The 19,857-nt window shown below is 31.7% G+C and overlaps 1 protein-coding gene across 3 annotated transcripts in view; it reads right to left on the bottom strand.

Moving 5' to 3' along the window:
• The window catches only part of LOC136975304 (glycoprotein 3-alpha-L-fucosyltransferase A-like), a 101,786-nt gene that overhangs the window by 30,683 nt on the left and 51,246 nt on the right, over positions 1 to 19,857 (bottom strand). For all 3 annotated transcript variants that reach the window (XM_067270384.1, XM_067270440.1, XM_067270511.1), the window contains exon 3: positions 7,385 to 8,498. In XM_067270384.1, the coding sequence (XP_067126485.1) occupies positions 7,385 to 8,433 (1,049 nt within the window). In that variant the 5' untranslated portion in view covers positions 8,434 to 8,498. The remainder of the gene's footprint in view (positions 1 to 7,384; positions 8,499 to 19,857) is intronic.

The raw sequence follows: 19,857 nt of genomic DNA, 5'->3' as shown, positions 1-19,857 counted from the left end.
GGACGACAGACACTGACGGAAAGATAAAAATGGCCTTTATTTACAGGTTATTTTGTGTTCGTTTCAAAATGGAACGTTTCTGAAAAACTGTCCGCCTTTACAGGTTCAGTTGTGTACGTATTCCTTTGCATAATATAGAATACAAATCTTAAAATAGTTCAATCTCTTCTACACAAGGTTCCTGTTGTTTTATTATTTTTTTTACATACAGTAGCCTAACATAAATAAAATAAATTAAAATCAGAAATTCTAATTAAAAGCGAAGAGCAAATAATTATAATTTTTACTGCAGTTTAATTACATTACAAGAGTTTCAATGGGTGCTAATTTAATGAAGGTAGAGACTAATTGTATATCGAATGTCTCAAATGAAATTAGTTTACAGGGCAGAAACCAAGTTAACCTTCATGTTAAGAGGGTGAGTTTAATTGCAATTAAAATTTGTACATGTTCAGTATTTATTATGAATAATTTCTAATCACATTTAAAGTCTAATTTAAAATGAATGAGATAAAGAGGAACAGAACACAATGATGTTTAACAAGTTTCTTTGCAACTAAAAGCCAATTAAACTGAATTAAATGTCTTCTGGAATAATGAAGATCTGCAGAATTGTTTCCTTGTGTTTAAAATATTTATTGATTAAAAATAAATTTTGGGATGCTTAATTAAAGGAAGATTGTGAAATTTTTTTAATAAAAACGCATTAATGTGTATGTGGGGGACAGAATTTTGTTCACCCACTTTGAAGTTTAATAAGTCCTGTGTCTTTTGTCGAAACTTTCTTAAATTTTGTAGGGCGATTTATGTATTAGTGGCATTAATGCTACTAAATTTTGGTAGTTAAAGGTCGAGGGGGTCAGGAGATAGAAGAGGACGTGTCATATCTCTTAATGATTTTACTTATTATTATCATTTACAATTTTTTTTTTTTAAAATAAACTCTTTTTTACTTTCAAAATTAAGCGTTTTGAATAAAATCTCATAACAGATGGAGCCACACTCAATTTTAACTTTTTTTGTCGGGAAAGTTAAGCAATTGATTGTTGGATTGTTTCCATTATATAAATTGCATATATATATATAATTTTCACACTAAGTATTAATAAATTATGCTAAATACATAAGATTACAATTAAATTTATCAAATTAGTAACGAATTATCTATTCAGTAATATAATTAATAAATTAATAACGTTCAAACTATACTTCCTAGATTATAAATCCTGAAATTTACACGTGGAAAACTGTTTATTCTTCGATAAAATCCATTATATAATATTAAATACAGTAAAACCTGTCTAAAACGGAAACAGAATAACACAGAAATCATCCAAAACGGAAGAAACATTCACAACCGTGCAATTCCGGTTTAAAAACAGGTTTTGCTATACGTAGAGCAAAACCTGTTTAAACCGGACATTAAAAACTTATATTCAATAAAACCTGTTTAAACCGTTTTGAATGGGTTTTTTTTTAAAAGGTAGGATTTCCGTTCCGTTCCAAAGAACTTTTTTTTTCTTTAGGTAGATTTCCGTCTTTGACAGGTTTTACTTTATGTGATTTTTATATTATCTGGATATTATATTTAAAGTATGAAATGTGGAGATTTAAAAACATTCTGCATACAAAAGTAACAAGTTAATTATGTTAAAGGTCTGCATTAATTAGAAATACATCAGAAGTCGTGTTTCGAATTTTAATGTTTTCATTTTGTTCCTAATTAGTATGTGTTTCTTATTTACAGAACAAATACAAATATATATATTAAAAGTTGCACAATTTATGCTTTGTACTGCATACTACTATATAAAAAGATTTATATGAGAAAATTTAGATTTAAATAAGTACAGTGTACAAAATATACTGTACATGCTGTACAAAGTATAAATTCTGTAACTTTTAATTACATATTATACAATGTTTATATAGATTATACACTGTGCTTTGGTTCGATGGGGTATGGTATTGTAAGATGTGAGCGATCTGTGACTCCTGAAAGGACTTTCTGTGGGAAAACTAGCCCCAATTTAAGTGTTAAACACGTAAAGAACACCCGGAAAACTCACGTACTCAGACCGTTTGAGGCGCAAACCTGTGACCAGTGTTCGGTGGTTTAATCCGCTACGCCACTTGTGAGTATATAAAAGCAAGCCCTAAACTCAATTAAAATTAATAATTTTTTGTAATTAGTTTCGTACTAACATATTAATTATTTGGCACACCAAAAGTCAGCGGTGTTTTATTTTGTACGTTCCAAGTACTTCAGGAAGTTCGGAATGCATTTTCTTTTATAAAATGGATGGAAACGTGCCTTTACGTTGGTTAAACGACTTTTGATCTAGCTTATATTTTAATTATAAGAAGAATAATCGAGAACAATTGCATACTTAATCATTTCTTTACACTGAAAATATACCTCTGTAATCTTATAAATAAGAAATCTTTGGTAAAATAAAATGGAGGACATTTAACTCAATGGCTGAATCTTTGTAGAGGTGTTGGGCGATGGGAAAATGGCTTTCGCGAAATGAAGCATATAAAAGAGCAAAGTTAAGATATAAAACTAGATTAGAAAATAACAACTTCCATTTGCTGAACCAGAACACACAATAAAGCGCTCAATCGGGATTTGATTCCATTACTAAGATCTCTTGGGATTCTTTATTCTTTAGCATGTAGCGAGAGGATATCGATAATGGCGGAGTTGATCACGTGATTAATTTAATGTTTAATACAAAGAAATTTTAAAAAAATATTCTATTTTAGACACGACGAAATTAACAATTCGTCCGAAGAAAGATCTTAATATACGGCCACAGGCAATTCTAAAGGTCACCTGTATTAAACTGTGGCCAAACATTTTAGGATTTTAAGGGTTGTAATGCGATGCCAGGGCGCTCTACCAAGAGGTGTACTTTCTCTATGGGAATCTGGTTCCTATTTAGGTGTAAGACACGTGACGAAGACTCGAGGAAACTCTACGTTATCTGCGGGAAATTGACTCCTATTCACGTGCCAGACACGTAAAGAAATTCAGAAAACTCCACGTGCCCAATAGTGCCGAGCGTATAAAACCACTAAACACTGGCCGTGGGTTCGTGCCTGTCCACGTGGATTTTCCGGGTTTTTTCGACGATAGTAACACCTAAATAAAGACCAATTTCCTATAGAAAGGAGGCATTCCCCTATGGAAGATGCCCACGTCTCGCGATTCCGTATACAAACAATCAATGAAAAATAACTCCACGTGCTTGCTCGTCGGTGGGGTGCGAACCCGCGACTCATCAGCCAACAGGATGTGAAGTAGAGATTTCGCTTTAAGCAATTTTTATATTAAATATTTAAAGTAATTTTGTAAGAAAATCGTAATTAGGTAGGTGTCGACAGTTACAAAATCATTTTCTTTTCCACTTTCCTTGCGTTTTCTTTACTTTTTTTTCTATTGAACGATTGATAATTCCGGAAAGAAAATGGATTAAGACATCGATCCATCATCTCTTTTTCTAAATATTTAATTTAGAATTTAAAAAAGTTACATCTAAATGTATCATTATTGATTGAATAATATACAATGTCATAAAAATTAATTAAAATTCTTAATACAAAAAAAAAAATATGTAAATACATAATAAAATTTTCAATAAGAAAAGAATTAAAAGTAGTAAATTTTGGATTTGCTAGATAAACGCTTTAATCAATTTTAAATTGGCAAGACAAGCATAAGGGTGGCCCAATGATAAGTTGACCATTGAAAAACCTAAATGTCATCTTACTCGAATGATTTTATCGCTTAAAAACTTTATAGAAATTCTCCTAGTTGTGGGCCACAAACAGGCCAATTTCTACGGAAGTGTACAGGTTAACTTTTGCATTTCAGTACGAATTTGCTATGGTTTATTTTCCGTGTTTCGCTCGGTTATAAATTCGTAAAATTGTCCTTTATAAGAAGTCTGCTGTGTAAATAAACAGACAATCAAAACGGTACATAAAGAAAATACAATATATAAGAACATAAAATAATGCCACGTCACGAATAATCGCAACGTCACGCAACTCAAGCAATGATATATAACATCTTGATAATAGGAAATCCTCCACTGAACAATTTTGTCTTCCTTGAACATAAATTTTATTTAAATCATCTCATCGCTTTGAAGCCACCAGTGGTCGAGTGGAGAAAACTACTATTTGTGGGTTCGCACCACGCAAATAAGCTAGCCACGTGGAGTTTTCGGGGTTTCTTCACGTTTGTAACACTTAAATAATGTAAAGGAAACCCTGAAAATGTGGGAAAGTGCTCACTTTCCCACATTTTCAGGGTTTTCTTTACGTTGATAATACTTAAATAGGGATTTTCCGATAGGAAGTCCTTACGAAAGGCATCGCCCACGTGCCACGTGTTGTCGCATACAAACAAGGTAAGCAAATTGATTAAAGTATTTTGCCTGTTACCAAAAGACGTGGGTTCGGATCTTAAATATGACCAAAACGTATTCTTCCAGTGTGAGTATCTTGATTTCTCGCTACTTAAAATTTATAAAACAATATCTCTTTTAGAAATTCATTTAAAATATATTTTAAGTGAATTCTATAACTCGATTAAAAATTCAATTAAGTCTAAATTAAAATTATAATATATAATTAATATTTAAGATTATATTACTCGAAGGATTTGAATAAATTTAAGTTAAAATATTGTACGGCCGAACCTCTAAACTGCGGTCAACGAATTATGGTCCCGTGCAGTGGCCGTCGTTCACAGGTTTGACTGTATTATTATAAAAGATGACACAAAAGTCAGTTAATATTTTCAATTAACGTAATATAAAATGAACAGAGAATGTATGAGACAGGACCTATTTCTCTCCGAAAGTCATAAGAACATGTAAATAAAATGAATAAAACAAGACAAATTTTTCACTTTTTCATTAAAAAAAACTTTAATTTATAACTCTTGATCGTGTTTTTAAGAAAAAAACGTAAATTTTGGAGGTAAATTATTCGTTATTTTGATATTTTACTTTTAAAATAAAATAACAATAATATTTCTAAGCTCATGTAGAGGGAAGAGAGCAGCAGGAGGGAGCAGCAGAAAGGGTCAGCAGGAACATCAACAGGAAAAAGATAGCAGAGGGATCAATAGAAATGGGATAGCAGGGTATCAGCACAGAAGGGATAGCAGGGGATTAACAGAGAAGGATAGTGGGAGAACCCCTACGGAGAGGGTCAGCAGGAGGATCAGCAGACAGATCAGAGATCAGGGATCAGTAGGGATCATCAAGGAGGCTGACAGGTTGTGGTATGAGCCCGTGGCTGCTCTTATCGCCTCTACACGCTTCAACAATTATTATTTTATTTAAAAGACAAAATATCAAAGTAATGAATACTTTGAAAGCTCAATTTTTTTCTTTCCAGGAAGGAAATTCCAAATAGAATTTCTTATTTTCTACTTTAGCAAGGAGTTTTCATACAGAAGACAATTTGTGGAAGGGTGAACACGTGTTACGACCTACATTTATCTAACAGTAAGTGTTCAATATTTAATAAAAAAGAATCTGAATTTGATTTCTCGCATCGATATATTATGTTTTTTTATTACAAAATTTGAAATTTAAGGAAGTTTTTTATATATAAAAACAAAGAATAATCGTTATGAGTCTTTACGTGTACTTACACACTTCACATTTCAATTCTTGGAACCAACACAAAAATTTTTTTAATATTGTTTTTTTGTAATAAAAGCAAAAATTTTTCTAACGTAAGATTTATACCCTTTTATTATGTTTTTAAATTGAATTTTCCTTAAATTTTTAATGCAAATTTAACTTTAAAACATGCCTTACGTAGAAATAATTGCCTTATATTTAACGGTGTAATTAATTTATAATTTTATATGTATTTTTCGTGCATTTTACACGTAAAGCATATAAATTACAATATAGTAAAGTATAGCATTTTACCTGTAAAATTACGTAAAATGCTATACTTTACCGTAAAATACAAGAGTTATACTGATATAATTTACGTAAAACAAACTGAATTGTGTAATGTATTATACACGTAATTTAGATGTAAAATACTGTAAAAGTACTCTTATACAGAATTAATTCATCGTACGTTTTTACAGTATAGTAAGAATATAATGAAGTATAGAGTAAAATATAACATTTTACATGTAAAATCATGTAAAATGCTATACTTTAGTGTAAAAAACAAGCGTTATACTGATGTAAATTTACGTAAATGGGAAGCTTAAAAGATTGGATATAATGCTTTGAATTACGCATCGAGAAACGTATTATATACGCATTTTACACATAAAATACTGTAAAAATACAGTAATTCATCTTAGGAAACGTGGAATATTTACGCAAGCAATACAATGAGTAAACTCAATATTTATCAAGCTACTTACATTCCACACATTAAAATTAGTTTCTCTCCTATAATTAGAATAAAAGACAAATTAATCAATTTAAGTAAGATTTATATTTGAATAGAAGTTAAATTTAGATAAAACACATGGCCAACAGTTTAATAAATAACAGTTTAATCATTACAACTTTATTATTTAATCGTTTGGCTTAAATAAAATGAATAATTTACAATGATTACAATTACACCAACTTAAATTATAATTTATTATTTCCGAATTGATAACGTGGAAAAATTGATTTAAATATCACACTTTTCCTGTAAATCGTCCAACCTGTAAATCAATAGAAATCACTGCAATATACAGTAGTTGCCTATAAGTAGTAAAAGTTACAGTAGTAAAACCTGCCTAAGCCGGAGTCTCAGATATGGCGGATTTCCGTTTTGAACAAGTGTTTTTTTTACAACATAAAAAATCGCTTTGTTCCGATGAATTTTTCCCGTTTAAGAAGGTTTCCGTTTTATTCAGGTTCCGTCTTTGACAAGTTTTATTGTATTAATAACGTAGACGATAGTTCAAAAGTCAATTGACCTTGTCAAATATTTAATTTAATTTCTTTTTTTAAACGATTTTATCTGAATCACGGTCAAATTACTTTTGGGGTTCTGTGTATTTATATGCCTTCATCATACGAAGCTGTGTCATCTGATAAGGGTTTAAAATATCGTTTAAGTAAATGTTTCTGTGAGGTTTTTGGTGAGGTGAAATCATGAAAAACCCTTATTTTTGGATATTCCTTATTAGTTTGTTAAGTATTTATGTACTTTTATATTTTCAGAGAGAGGTGAGGCCCTATATTTGTGCATTAGCCGTATTGAAACCGAATAAATGAACTTACATTAATTAAATCGGGAAATTTTGGCACAAAATTTAATTCTATTTCATTGTTTTAATTTAGAAAAAGTAATTAATATTAAAAGAAAAGAAATTAAAGGAATTACTCACCCTAGACCATTTACGAAGAATTTTTCGGTGATGTAATCTTTGCAATTCGAATTTTCGAATGCCAAATAAAATTTGTAATCCCGATCTAACATTTGAAAGCACTTTCTAGCGTGAGTCCTGGGGCATCTATGGTTACCACAGATGCCATAAATGTCAACTTGAATGTGGCGCGAAAGCTCTCGTGCGTATTGCAGTCTATGGTTACGGGCGGCACAATTTGAGACGAACCAGGCGACCTTCTTGGTCTTGCCTGCTGCGTAATTTTTGCGGACGTTTGTGGGCAGAGGCACACTTTCTTCGTAGTAAGAAACGAACTTTTCGTATGGTGCAACGACGTCCGAGTCGTGACGATACGTGGCAGTCCAGTTGAAAACCCCACCCAAATTGCCGAACCTCTGCGTGTGCAATGGGCACTCCAAGAGGAAGAGGATCCAAACTTGGTTTGGAGATCTCTTGTGCTTAGGCCATGAAAATCGATCCTTAAAGAATATGGCATCCACCGTTGCCGCTTGGCTATGTGACGTGGTTAGTTCGCATCTATCGATTGGGCACTTGTCTCTTTGAAAAACCGTGCGCCCCATTGGTAAATCGTGCCAACCTCCCCTACCGAAATATAATAAGATCTTCTTCAATTTAGGTGGTTTGGTTGTGTTGTCTTCCGGTTCGTATCCCGGTGGTATATACATCAATTGATTAGTTATTCGATCTCCATCCTCCTCGTGGGGCCAGATCCTTGGCTGTGGTAAATCTTTAGGTGATGCGTTGGGTATTGTCAGAGGACGTATCATTCCATCTTTCATGAACCAATACTTTTCGATATTTGATAATGTCGGTTGGGACTCCTCTAGTTCTTCGATTCCCGGAAAAACGGATGTCGTCGAAGCCACCGACAAAGCCCGGATGTTTGATTTCCTCAGTGTAACTTCCGTTGTTTGATCTGTCCTTCCGGATAAGATTGTTTCCCGTATTTTGAAGTTTAATAACAACAAAGAACCACAAGCGATGGCTGTCAGAGTGAGAAAAAGTCTTCTTAATCTCAGTCTTGGCATTTCCTCTCGGTGATGGTTCGGACCAAGTAGCGATGGTGCGCCTTCTTCGATTCACAAACCGCCACCTGAAAAACGTACAAAAAATACGGAAATTTATTTAAAAATTAAAGATATTTCATGAAATTTAATATTAACAGAGCTATATTTAGGGTAATTTTTCATATAATCCGCATTACCTCACACCCAAAGCTGGGCGCATTGCTCTCGTGGCCCAACTTTGGGTATGAGGTAAACGAAGAAAACACGTCTTATAAATTAACTTAATGCTTAAATTTAAGAGAAAACACGAAAAATTAAAAATATTTTATGAAATTTAACATAAATTACCTTAAAATTAGCTCTGTTATTCATATAATCCTCACTAACTCGCGCTCACTCGTAGATGTGCCCGTCTTTCTCACGATTTTCTAAGAGAAATTAACGCTTAAATTTATGAAAAATTAAAAATTAAACGAGAGAAACACCGAAAAATTTCCATATATAAATTGTAACCAATTATCAAAGGTTTAAAATGACAAATTGTTGGTATCCAATTACTTTTTATGGACTTTGAAAATGAGAAAGTTCAACTTTGAAAGGAAATTTCCAGGATATATTTTTACGATTTATTGATGAAAGAATATTTTATTTATGAGATAAAAAAGAAAATGAAAGGTAGAATTTTGCATTGAAGTAATATACTTTAAATGATAACGCTCATTTTTTTCCATTTAAAATACGTCGAGTAAGATTAAAATATTAATCTTCGCTACAATAAAATATTATTATTTTAATATTTTTATGCAGTCAAACCTGTGCACAACGGCCACTGACAGAAACATAAAAAATTGGACGTTGTTCGGAGGTTATTTTTTAGGCATTTCGAAAGAAATCGTTCCTGAATATGTGGCCGCCGTTTGGAGGTTCAACTGTGTAATTTTTGATTTTTTTTTATATATATAAATAAAAATAAATTCGGGTCATTAAATACAAAATAAAATATTATTTATTTATTTATTTTTAATATTTTATGCAGTCTAACCTGTCAATAACGGCCACTAACGGAAACGTAAAGAACGGCCGTTGTACGGAGGTTATTTCAAAAGGAAACGAGACTGAGGAAATGTGTCCGCCGTTTAGAGGTTTGGTTGCGCAATTTTTGGATTTATTTTTTATAAATAAAGTAATAATTTCTTTAAAATTTGTATTGTTCTACGTAAGAATAACGTTTCAACTCGACTATGTTTCCATATTGATTATATGGAAATGGGTTTTCTAAACATTTTGTCCCTCTTCTTATCTAACCTGAATACATACATTTATAACAGTTTCTTTCTTTATGTTTCACCGAAATTATATAAAAGACCCTACGCAATTCAAAATACAATATTAAGTCCTTAAAACTCATTTTTTACGGTAAAATTACGCTTTAGTTTTTATTTATATCTACAGAATTAATTGTAATTAACTTAAAATACCCTAGGATATAAATTTAGACAAATCAACCTCCAATAACGGATGCCACCTCCGAACAAAGGACATTTTTTCCATGTTCTGATTAATAGCCGTTGCTCAGAGGGGTTTGTCCAATTTTTAGAGTTCTCAGAAGCCTCAGACGTACAAAAATAGGCCTCGATGGCCTCACAAGTTTACAATTGCTAGGGTCTAACTTGAAAATTTCAGCAAGTAATTTCAATTAAGAGATGAGTAATGAAAGCTGATGTATGCAATTATTATGGAAAAGGAAGTCGACACCTCAATTTAGAGCCAAACTTAGTGGTACACAAGAACAACTGACGAAGACAAATGATTTAATTCTAGTGTTTACTGAAAGATTGTAAAATAAATCGCACGATACTTTACACCTTATACAATTTCTCATCCCGCCTTCAGTACAATTTAGTATGAAAATGAGCGGTGTAGGTGAAAATGGCGATTGAAACGACACTAAAAATCAAATTATATCAGCCAAATATTGAATAATATATATATAAATTGATCTAATTGCGTTAAATAGGGGCGAGAACGACTCAATAAATCATTAATAATTATCGATTTGTACATTGATATAACGTAAGAAAGGTGTAGGTCTAATTTCTATACAGATACCAGAAAAGTTTCGGTTTAAATTCACGAAAAAAACGTAAAATTTCTTTAGAAGAGACACTAAATCGAGTTTGGCGCTAAATCGAAGTGCTCCAAATAATAAATAACGAGATAAGCTTGAAATTCGCGTAGTTTCTCGATAGAATTGGAGAGTTTTGAGGTGCTTACGTGCAGGTCTTTACAGGGTGGCGCTATATAGAGGGGCGCTTAATCGAGGTTGTGCATTCATTCAAAACGCGTAAAATTAGAGCATTTACTTGTCATAAAACAAAGTAAATGCAAGCTGAAAATGAGTATTTTTCTTAATATTTTTGCAGAGGTACTTCACTTAAGCAAATATTTCATTAATAATCGATACTTCCGTTAAAATAATTCGATTAATCGATTCAATTTGCAAATCTGAGTTTGCATCTCCAATAATTATTATATTAAGATTCTGGGGATTGATCGGCGACATCAAGTTTTGTTAGGGGGGAGAGGAATCAATTAGAGAGCGATTGCCAAATTTGTTTCCTCCCCCGCTCCCAACATCGATTATATATATTTTCATGTAAATTGTTTAACAGGAGATTGTATTACAACTTCACTAAACTAATTACTTTAAAGGGGAGAGAGGTTTCAAAAATCATTATATCGTTTTGTATCTTTTCAGTCCGATGAGTGAGCTTGTAGCCTCATAAAATCGTCTCTCGTTGGCTATTCAGGAAGTCGCTATATCGAGGTTATATATATATATATATATATATATAAACTGTCAAAACGACACAAAATTTCGGAGTTTCAGAGATTCAAAATTTATAAATTATAATTATATTTTATATACTTTAAGCTCTGAAAAAAACAACACTAAATTAGGGTGAAATTACCTTCACATTTCACACCTAGTGATTGGATAGTGTAGTCTGAGGGGTTCTACAATGGAGTCAACCTTTATTTTTTGTAGAATAAAGCCTCAAATTAACTTTAAATCAGTTTATACAGACTTATACGTGTTACTATACAGTAATATTATTGTATATTATACTGTACAGCAACTGTATCAAACTTATATACAGAAATTTTCCTCTAACAACACAGTACAGTAATGTATCTGTATAATTCATACAGTAAAATATATAATAATATTGCTCTATATAACTCACTCATACTATACAACAATATAGCATAATATTACAGCATATTAAGCTATATAACATTATACTGTAAGCTAATTATATACAGTAATATTTACTTGTACAAGTATTAGTAGCAGTTTTTCTATATATATATATACTGCTACTACTACAACTGCTACTACTACAAGTAAAGTACGTAAATAAATATATATTATTTACTTTATTTAGATCATAATGTAAAGAATTTACTGTATTTATATTCACTTTAAAAGGATGAAATGTAAAGAAAATTAAGAAAAAGGAAACTAAAATTAGAAAATGTGAAATATTTCCATTAAGAAGCACCCCTTAACTGCTTTATTTCCAGTAAACAATTTTAAAGGGGGTTGGAGCAATTTTAAGACATTTTTATCAATCCGAAATCTGGTATGTGAGGGATAAAACTCGAATATAATTCAATCTACTCCGAAACATTTCTTTCCTTTGTTTAGTTTCATTTTCTTTACTTTTATTAAGCACTTTCATTCCACTCGGTTTTGTCGTAAGATTATACGCTTGAAGGATACGACAATAAATTACGTCTGAGCGGGAGTCGCAGTAACGGGGGGAGAGCGAAGAGAAGAGGTAGAGAAAGCGAGGTCAACTAGATTTACCTCCAATCTTCTACCCTAATAATACAATTCGTGTCCAGTTAATGCTAGCAGCCGGTAAATAAGGCCCCATACCTCGATATAGCGCTTTAATGATTATATATTTTAATAAATTTGAATATGCGACGTTGTTTCGGCGTATTCGTGAAGAAATCTGTAAGGATTTGCATGTTTGAAAGCTGAAGGAAGGACAAAATGTCTCGTGCATTTCGTATTCTTCATTCGTCATAGAGTGCTTTCACGTGAGATCTACCGCCAAAATGACTCGAGTCCACCTCCGAATAAGCTTAGTATATGAGATTACATTGGGCATTTATGGCATCTGATAAGATTTGGTGGCGCGAAGAATGGAAAGTAAATGACAAGTTTTGCAGATCTTTTATGTACGAGTGTGACGTATGATACTTTTCATTTCGCGGATGTTCGAAAGATTTCTGAAAAATTTGATTAACTTATTTGACAAATATATTATCAAAAATGTCATGTCTTTCTCACATAAAAACAGCACGAAATGCCTGCAAAATAACCTCCGAACAACGGTCATTTTTTATGTTTTCGTCAGTGGTCGTCGTTCAGAAGTTTGTCGTGATGTCTGTATCTTGGTAACTACCTTCGTTTACGTTCCTTCGGTGGCCGTTCTTCACAGGTTTACTATATCTTCATAGCAACCATTTTTATGTTGCCATGGCCGTTATTCAGAGGTTTTACTGTGTTTCTTGATATAGGCCTTTTTTCTGTTTCTTTCAGTGGCCGTTCTCCGGAGGTTTAGTGTATCTTAATAGCGAACTTTTGTTATGCTCCCTTCAGTGGCTGTCGTTCAGAGGTTTTCCAGTATTCCTTAAAACTGTGTTTGTTTAGCTAGAAATTTTAATAAAAATAGGTAAGGAATACTTGGATAAGCATGGATTCGTGAAGCCTTATGTAAAAGGTCTCACAAATGGCAAATTTAATTTTTACTGAGAGTAAGATTTATTTGTTATTTTTAATTATAAATATCATTAAATTTAATTGATAATATTATTTAAAAATTATGTTAACGGCATTTAATATTTAATAAAACATACGCTTGGATCTATAATTTAACTACGATTCAGACATTTTGTTGACAGTAATGATTTCTAATTTACGAGAATATTGGACAGAATCGAATATTAAATCAATATTGCAGAAAGGGTGTGGTTATTTCCCAAAAAAAATCAGTAAAAAATACAATTTTCTGTGAATTTCCTTTAATACTTCCAATTTATGAATGGAACTTTAAAGTCGATTTATAGAAACTTAAGCTTAAAAAAACGGTTAAATTATACTAAAAATAGGACGAAAAAGGCTCTAAAACAACGAAGAAGAGAAAATTTACGTAAATTTTTAAATTAAAATTTAAAGAAAATTATTATAAAACTCATAAAATATAATTTAAATTTTATTTGTTTCGGTTGTATTCAAATTACTCTCCCCCTTATAAAATTAATTAATTTTATTAGTTGATTACGCGGAGGTAAAATAATATCAGTTACCCTAGCAGATTCTCAAACATATAAGTTAAGAGAACTGAATGAACCTGTAATAACGGCCACCTCCCAGCAACGGCCACTTATGAACGGTGGAGATTTTTTCAGGAACGTTTCTTTTTTAAATGCATGCAAAATAACCTCTAAACAACAGTTATGTATTTTTACGTTCCCGTCAGTGGCCGTTGTTCACAAGTTTTACTGTATTTCTTGTTATCGTACTTCAGCAAAAAATTTTTTATAGAAATAGGTAACGAATACTTGAATAAGCATGGATTTGCGAGGCCTTATACAAAAAAGGGCCTCACAAATCGCAGCTTGCCTAAGGCTTCGCAGAACCCCTAAAAATGTCACTCTATAGAGCAGGAAATTTTAATAAAAGCAAAATGGCGTAACTTCCAAATAAAATATTCCGTTTACAAAATATATACAGTAAAACCTGTGTACACAATACCGTGCGAAATCGCACGGTATTGAATATTTTTACCGGTTTAGCAGATTTCTGTTTTAAACAGGTTTTTAAGAGAAAATCGCTCTGTTCCGAAAAATTCTTCCTGTTAGGCAGGTTTCCGTTTTAAACAGGTTTTTAACACAGAAAATTGCTCCATTCCGAAGAATTTTTCCCGTAGGTTTCCGTTATAAACAGGTTATCTAAACAAAATAGCTCCGTTCGAAAGAATTCTTCTCGTTTAAGCATGTTTCCGTTTTATTTCGTTTCCATTTTGGAAGGTTATAACGTGAAAAAATATCATTTTATTGGAGTAATTCGAACTCCACCGGCAAGAAAACACATAAAAACAGTTGAGGAAATTGATATCACGTTGGAAATTTATCAAGGAATATCTTCACTTTTATTGATATTCCTCAATTTAGTTAAGTAGACAAATATCAATTGCACGTGAGAACGTCCGGGTTCGATTACAGGACGGTCCCGTGTTGGCTAGACATCGTTCATTGTCCTACATATCCAAGTGTCAAGGAGGATTAGGGTTGAGATACTTCCTTATGGGGGTATTTGAGGATGCATTACTTACTCTATGATCAACTAAATATAATCTATATCCCTGTTATTGATGTCTGTGAAGATAACTCTCTTTTATTTATGTCTCTATAACACGAGAGTTATTAAATTTACTACTTATCTAACTGTATAAAGTTGCGTATTACTGCAAAAATAAAAAGAAAAAAAATAAAAAATAAAAAGAAAAATAATAATTAAAATTAAGTTTTCCTAATTAAAACTATCATTTAAATGACGTTTAATGGTTTTCTAAGTGTAAAAACGCTTATAATTTTGTGATAATATAAATTAAATTATTTGTAAATTGTTGCTTACAGAGAAACCTGTCTAAACCGGAATCGCGCAGTACACAATATGTTTTCCTGGTTTGGCAGGTTTCCGTTTTGAACAGGTTTTTAAAATAGGAAATCGTTCCGTTTAGAAGAATTTTCCCGTTTAGGCAGGTTTCTATTTTATTCAGATTCTGTTTTGGACAGGTTTTACTATATAGGCCTATATATATATATATATATATATATATACACACATACATCTCTCATCCTCTCACTCTCTTTATCCAAGACCCTTGACTACACTACCTCCTTAATAATAATAGTGCGGTAAAACCTGTCCAAAACGAAAACCTACCTAAACGGAAAAATTTCTACTGAACGGAGCGATTTTCTACGGTAAAAAGAAACCCTGTTCAAAACGGAAACCTGCCAAAGCTTTAAAAAATATTCGGTACTATGCGATCCGACTTACACAGGTTTTTTTCTTTACTGTATTTGCATGTAAAATTCTAGGAAAACCTGACAATTTTTAAAAAATTTGCAGAAATTTCGGTCAAGGGAATGAAAAAAATTGCAATTTCTAAAATAATACAAAGAAAGAAAAATCAAAATAGAAAGGAGCATTTAATGACCCCTTTTTTTAATTTTATTTATTTATTTTGTCTTCTAAACTGCGAAAACGACGACCCTAGAAAGAACGTCTATTTAATCTGTATTTTTATTTTTCAACCAGTGGTTTCCGGGTTACGAAGGTTGACTAATGAACTTAAAGAAGTCAACCAGTGTGTATCTAGTTTGCATCAACAATGACGAGGAAACGTGGAGGTAACTATGAAATGACTTATTTTAGTCAATCGCAAGGACGGAATATATCTCTCCCCCCCTTTACATGTGTACAAAACAATGGCATTCGCCTGTACGGAATTGAAAGATGAGTTAATTATGTTATTGATTGTAATGAAGATTGCAATCCTGAATGACAATAGGCCGTACAGTTAGCGTGATCGATATAAAACACTAGCATTAAGTTGTTCCATCCCCTTTAATCTAGTAGGATTAGTTTCTTTTTGGCACTTCAGAATTCGATTTTGTTGTCTTCTCGCCCCCCTCACTCGAAATTCGTCTGTGAAAATGTAATTTCTCCCTGACTGAAGCCGGTTCGTGTGTAAATTCTTAATTAAATTAATTATTAATTAAAGTTAATGTGGATTAAAGATGACGTTACAGATAGTAGTAAATGTACATTTGCACCGGACTAGAGTCGGATATACATTTAAACAAGTTAAAGTTTAGGGCCTCTCGCTTTTAAATTGTTATTTGGTGGAGGGAGAAGGGCCTCGTTATTATTTGTAAGAGAGAATGGTCTCGCTTATTTGATGGAAGGAGAAAACCCTCACTGTTATTTGATGGAAGGGAGATGGGCTTCATTATTAATTGGTGGACGGATAAAGGCCTCATTGTTATTTGGGAAGAGAGAAGGGCCTCACAATTGTTTGGTAGAAGACGTCTCACTACTATTTGATGGAAGGAAGGAGAGACTTATATTAATTAGTGGAGAAAGAAGGGTCTCACCATTATTTGGTGGCCTACTGTTATTTGGTGGAAGGGAGACAGACTTCATTATTAATTGGTAGAGGGAGAAGGCATCATTGTTATTTGGTGGAGGGAGAAGGCCTCGTTATTATTCCGTGAGGTAGATGTCCTCACTATTACTTGGTTAAAAACGAGGTTCACTATTAATTGGCAGAAGGATAAGGGCCTGGTTATTATTTAGTGGAGGGAGAAGGACTTATGAATTTTAACCTGATAATAATATTAATGCCTCCCTATTTAAGTATGCTTTTCAATTAAACCATTATTTGATAACTTATTTAAATGTGTTAGAGTAATTCATAAACTTTTAATTACAATTAAAATATGGCTCTACTTTGCCATATTTAATTTATAAAAAATAATGATATAAAAGTTTTTTAGTGCGTGCATCATACAGTCGAATCTTCAATAACGGAAACCTCTAAACCGCGGAACCTACGAACAACATCCATTGTTACGTTCCGTCTGTGGCCGCTGTTCACAGGTTCGACTGTATCATGCTAGAGTAAATTAATTTCGTATATTTTTTTTAATTCTAGAGTTAAAAATAAATAAAGTGAACTTTTTCTATAATTTTCCATGAATTTAGTAAAATTCGGAATTAGGAACAGACGTAACTTGCGTATGAAATTGATTCAAATGTTGTTTTACAGCTCCATCAAGACACCAAATCGATTAGTGTTAAGTTCCTATGGCAACCACATAGCAAAACACAGATTATTCACGTGACAGGAAGTAAAGACTCTCCCCGACATTATCAGCAACTTAAGCTCTTAAAGATCTCCAATAAGCCAAAGAACTATAGTTCCTTGATACTACTAAACTTATTAATGATATTTTCCTTGCTCCATTTAATTTTTTTCTATCCTTTCCCTCCCCCCTTCTGTCGATATAAGTTAAATATTGGGGATTTGGGAGATTTTTTTTTAATTTAAAAAGTAGTTTTCCCCAAAACTGGCTTTTGGGGAGGGAATTTTTTAAAATGCAGTTTGCCCCAAAAGACGGCTTTTTGATAGGGAATTTTCTAAACACAGTTTGCCCCAAAAGCAGTTGACCATTGTAAAGGTTAAATTGCTACCTTATTTAAGTACTTAGCCATCGTTTCGTCAATTTTGACGCGTGTACTTTAAAATAGAAGACTTTTGGACCACCCTATATTTAAAAATTATAATTTTCTTTAAAAACAGAAAAGTTCTTTTGTAATTTTGATATGATTTATTGCTCTCGAGTGTTTTCTAGTCATTTAATACTACAAAACATTAAAAAAGAAATTGACTTTTTATGAAAGAAAATTTAATTCATTCGGATCTTTTCAAGGAAAATTCTTGCAATTTCTGTATTTTATTAAAAATAAAGTGATATTTTATAACCTATTTTTAAGGACACGTGATACTTCCTCCATCTTTTTCTTGTGGAGAAACACAAGGAAAAGGTCACTAATGCTGCTCTAACTTACTAAATATATTTAAATTATTAAGGAAATTATAAATTTACTTAAAATAACACTAAAAATTGAATATTTTAAAAGTATTTAACGTTGATTACAATCAAGGTTAACGTCCTTTGTGATTTATTGGTGTGCGATTTTAGCTTTAATTATAAAAATTAAATGGAAGAGGAGCTTCAAACGAATATTTTTATTATTAATGTAAAGTATAAAGCGGTTAAAATTGACTTGAAAATTTATTAAACAATTTATAAAAGATGAGACGAGCAAATAAATAATAATTTAAAGCAACTTGATGATAATATTCTTACAATTTTCGATTTAATTTAATATTTTATTAAATTAAATTCATTATATTCATAAGGTTAATAAAAAAATTAGAACCTTTTAATTCCAATTTCTTTGTTAATCTTATGAATTATTGCCATTTTACGAGATAATTAACCTACAAAGACGTCGACTTAACATCATTCTAATCGACTTTCTAACTAAATAAAATGCCATTTTTTTTAAATATTTTAATCCGAATTTGATTTATTATTAATCTAGAATAATTGTAATTAATTTAGTTTTAAAATACAATTAAAATTTTCCCAAAATTGAAGTTTTTCCTGGGCATCTTTATCATTAAAAATGAGGATTATAATTTGTTAAAGGGATTTTTTCTAGAAGGGAAGTTTACAGAAGAGATAATAATATATTTAAATTGAAGATAGAAAAAATTGTGAGGAACTGGCGAAGATTACAATTAAGGAACAGTGATTCTTTCATCAAGATAAATGTCGAAAATAACATGACGTAGCTGTAAAGAGACACTGACGATAAATATAAGTGAGAACATTGATGGATAATGTGTGAACTGCAGGAAATTACCCATAATAAACTGAAGCCAGGAAATTGGTATATAAACTAAAAATGTCACCCAAGATTTTATGGAAGGAATTCTCTCTCAATGCTTAGAATTTTCAAAGATAAAATAAATATTCGCGCTACGTCTACAAATTTCTTCATTAAATGATCAAATAAATAATTATAAATTATGATAATTATATTTACTGAAATAATTTTATTCGTATGCGTAAATTCCGAATGTATTTTAGTTAATTAAAGACGAACCTCCGACAACGGACACCTCAAATAGCGGTTATTTTAAAGGAAAGTTGGCATACAAAATAATCTCCAAACAACGGCCACTTTTTAAAATTCTCTCCGGTGTCCGTTGTATACAGGTTTGACTGTATTTAAATATAAAAAAATTTATTTTAAATTATACAAAATTATGCAAAGATAGCCAAAAACCTACCTGTCAAGTTTAATGCTTCATTACAACTGTACAACGAGGTATACAAATCTTACTCAAATTAGCATTTGAAGCTATTTATATTACAATGTTTGTCCTCAACTTCAATCTCATATCAAACTTTGGCATTATACTGAAGAAAGTTTATCGGAATATCGAAGATTTCATACACAATAGATGAATTGAGCTCCTCTAAAGTTTTTAGGGTTGTTTGATATACTGTCCTCAAGATATCTGCATGAAAAGTCTCGAGGATTCAGATGTAGTTCAGTCAGTTCTCTTCAATGGCGCTTTGTATGAATTCAGGTCAAACATATTGAACATTGTCTTTCAATTCTGATTTAAATTATATGTATATTTTGTATGAAAGATTTGTATACTGTTGTGATAAAGCATTAAACTTAGTAGGTGGATTTCGGGTATCCAGTATACG

This window comes from Centruroides vittatus, unplaced genomic scaffold (assembly GCF_030686945.1).
Source record: "Centruroides vittatus isolate TY-2023 unplaced genomic scaffold, ASM3068694v2 contig_10, whole genome shotgun sequence".
In the NCBI taxonomy this organism is placed as follows: Eukaryota; Metazoa; Arthropoda; class Arachnida; order Scorpiones; family Buthidae; genus Centruroides; species Centruroides vittatus.
The sequence above is the reverse complement of the archived record's forward strand: the minus strand, read 5'-3'. Positions and strand labels throughout refer to the sequence as shown.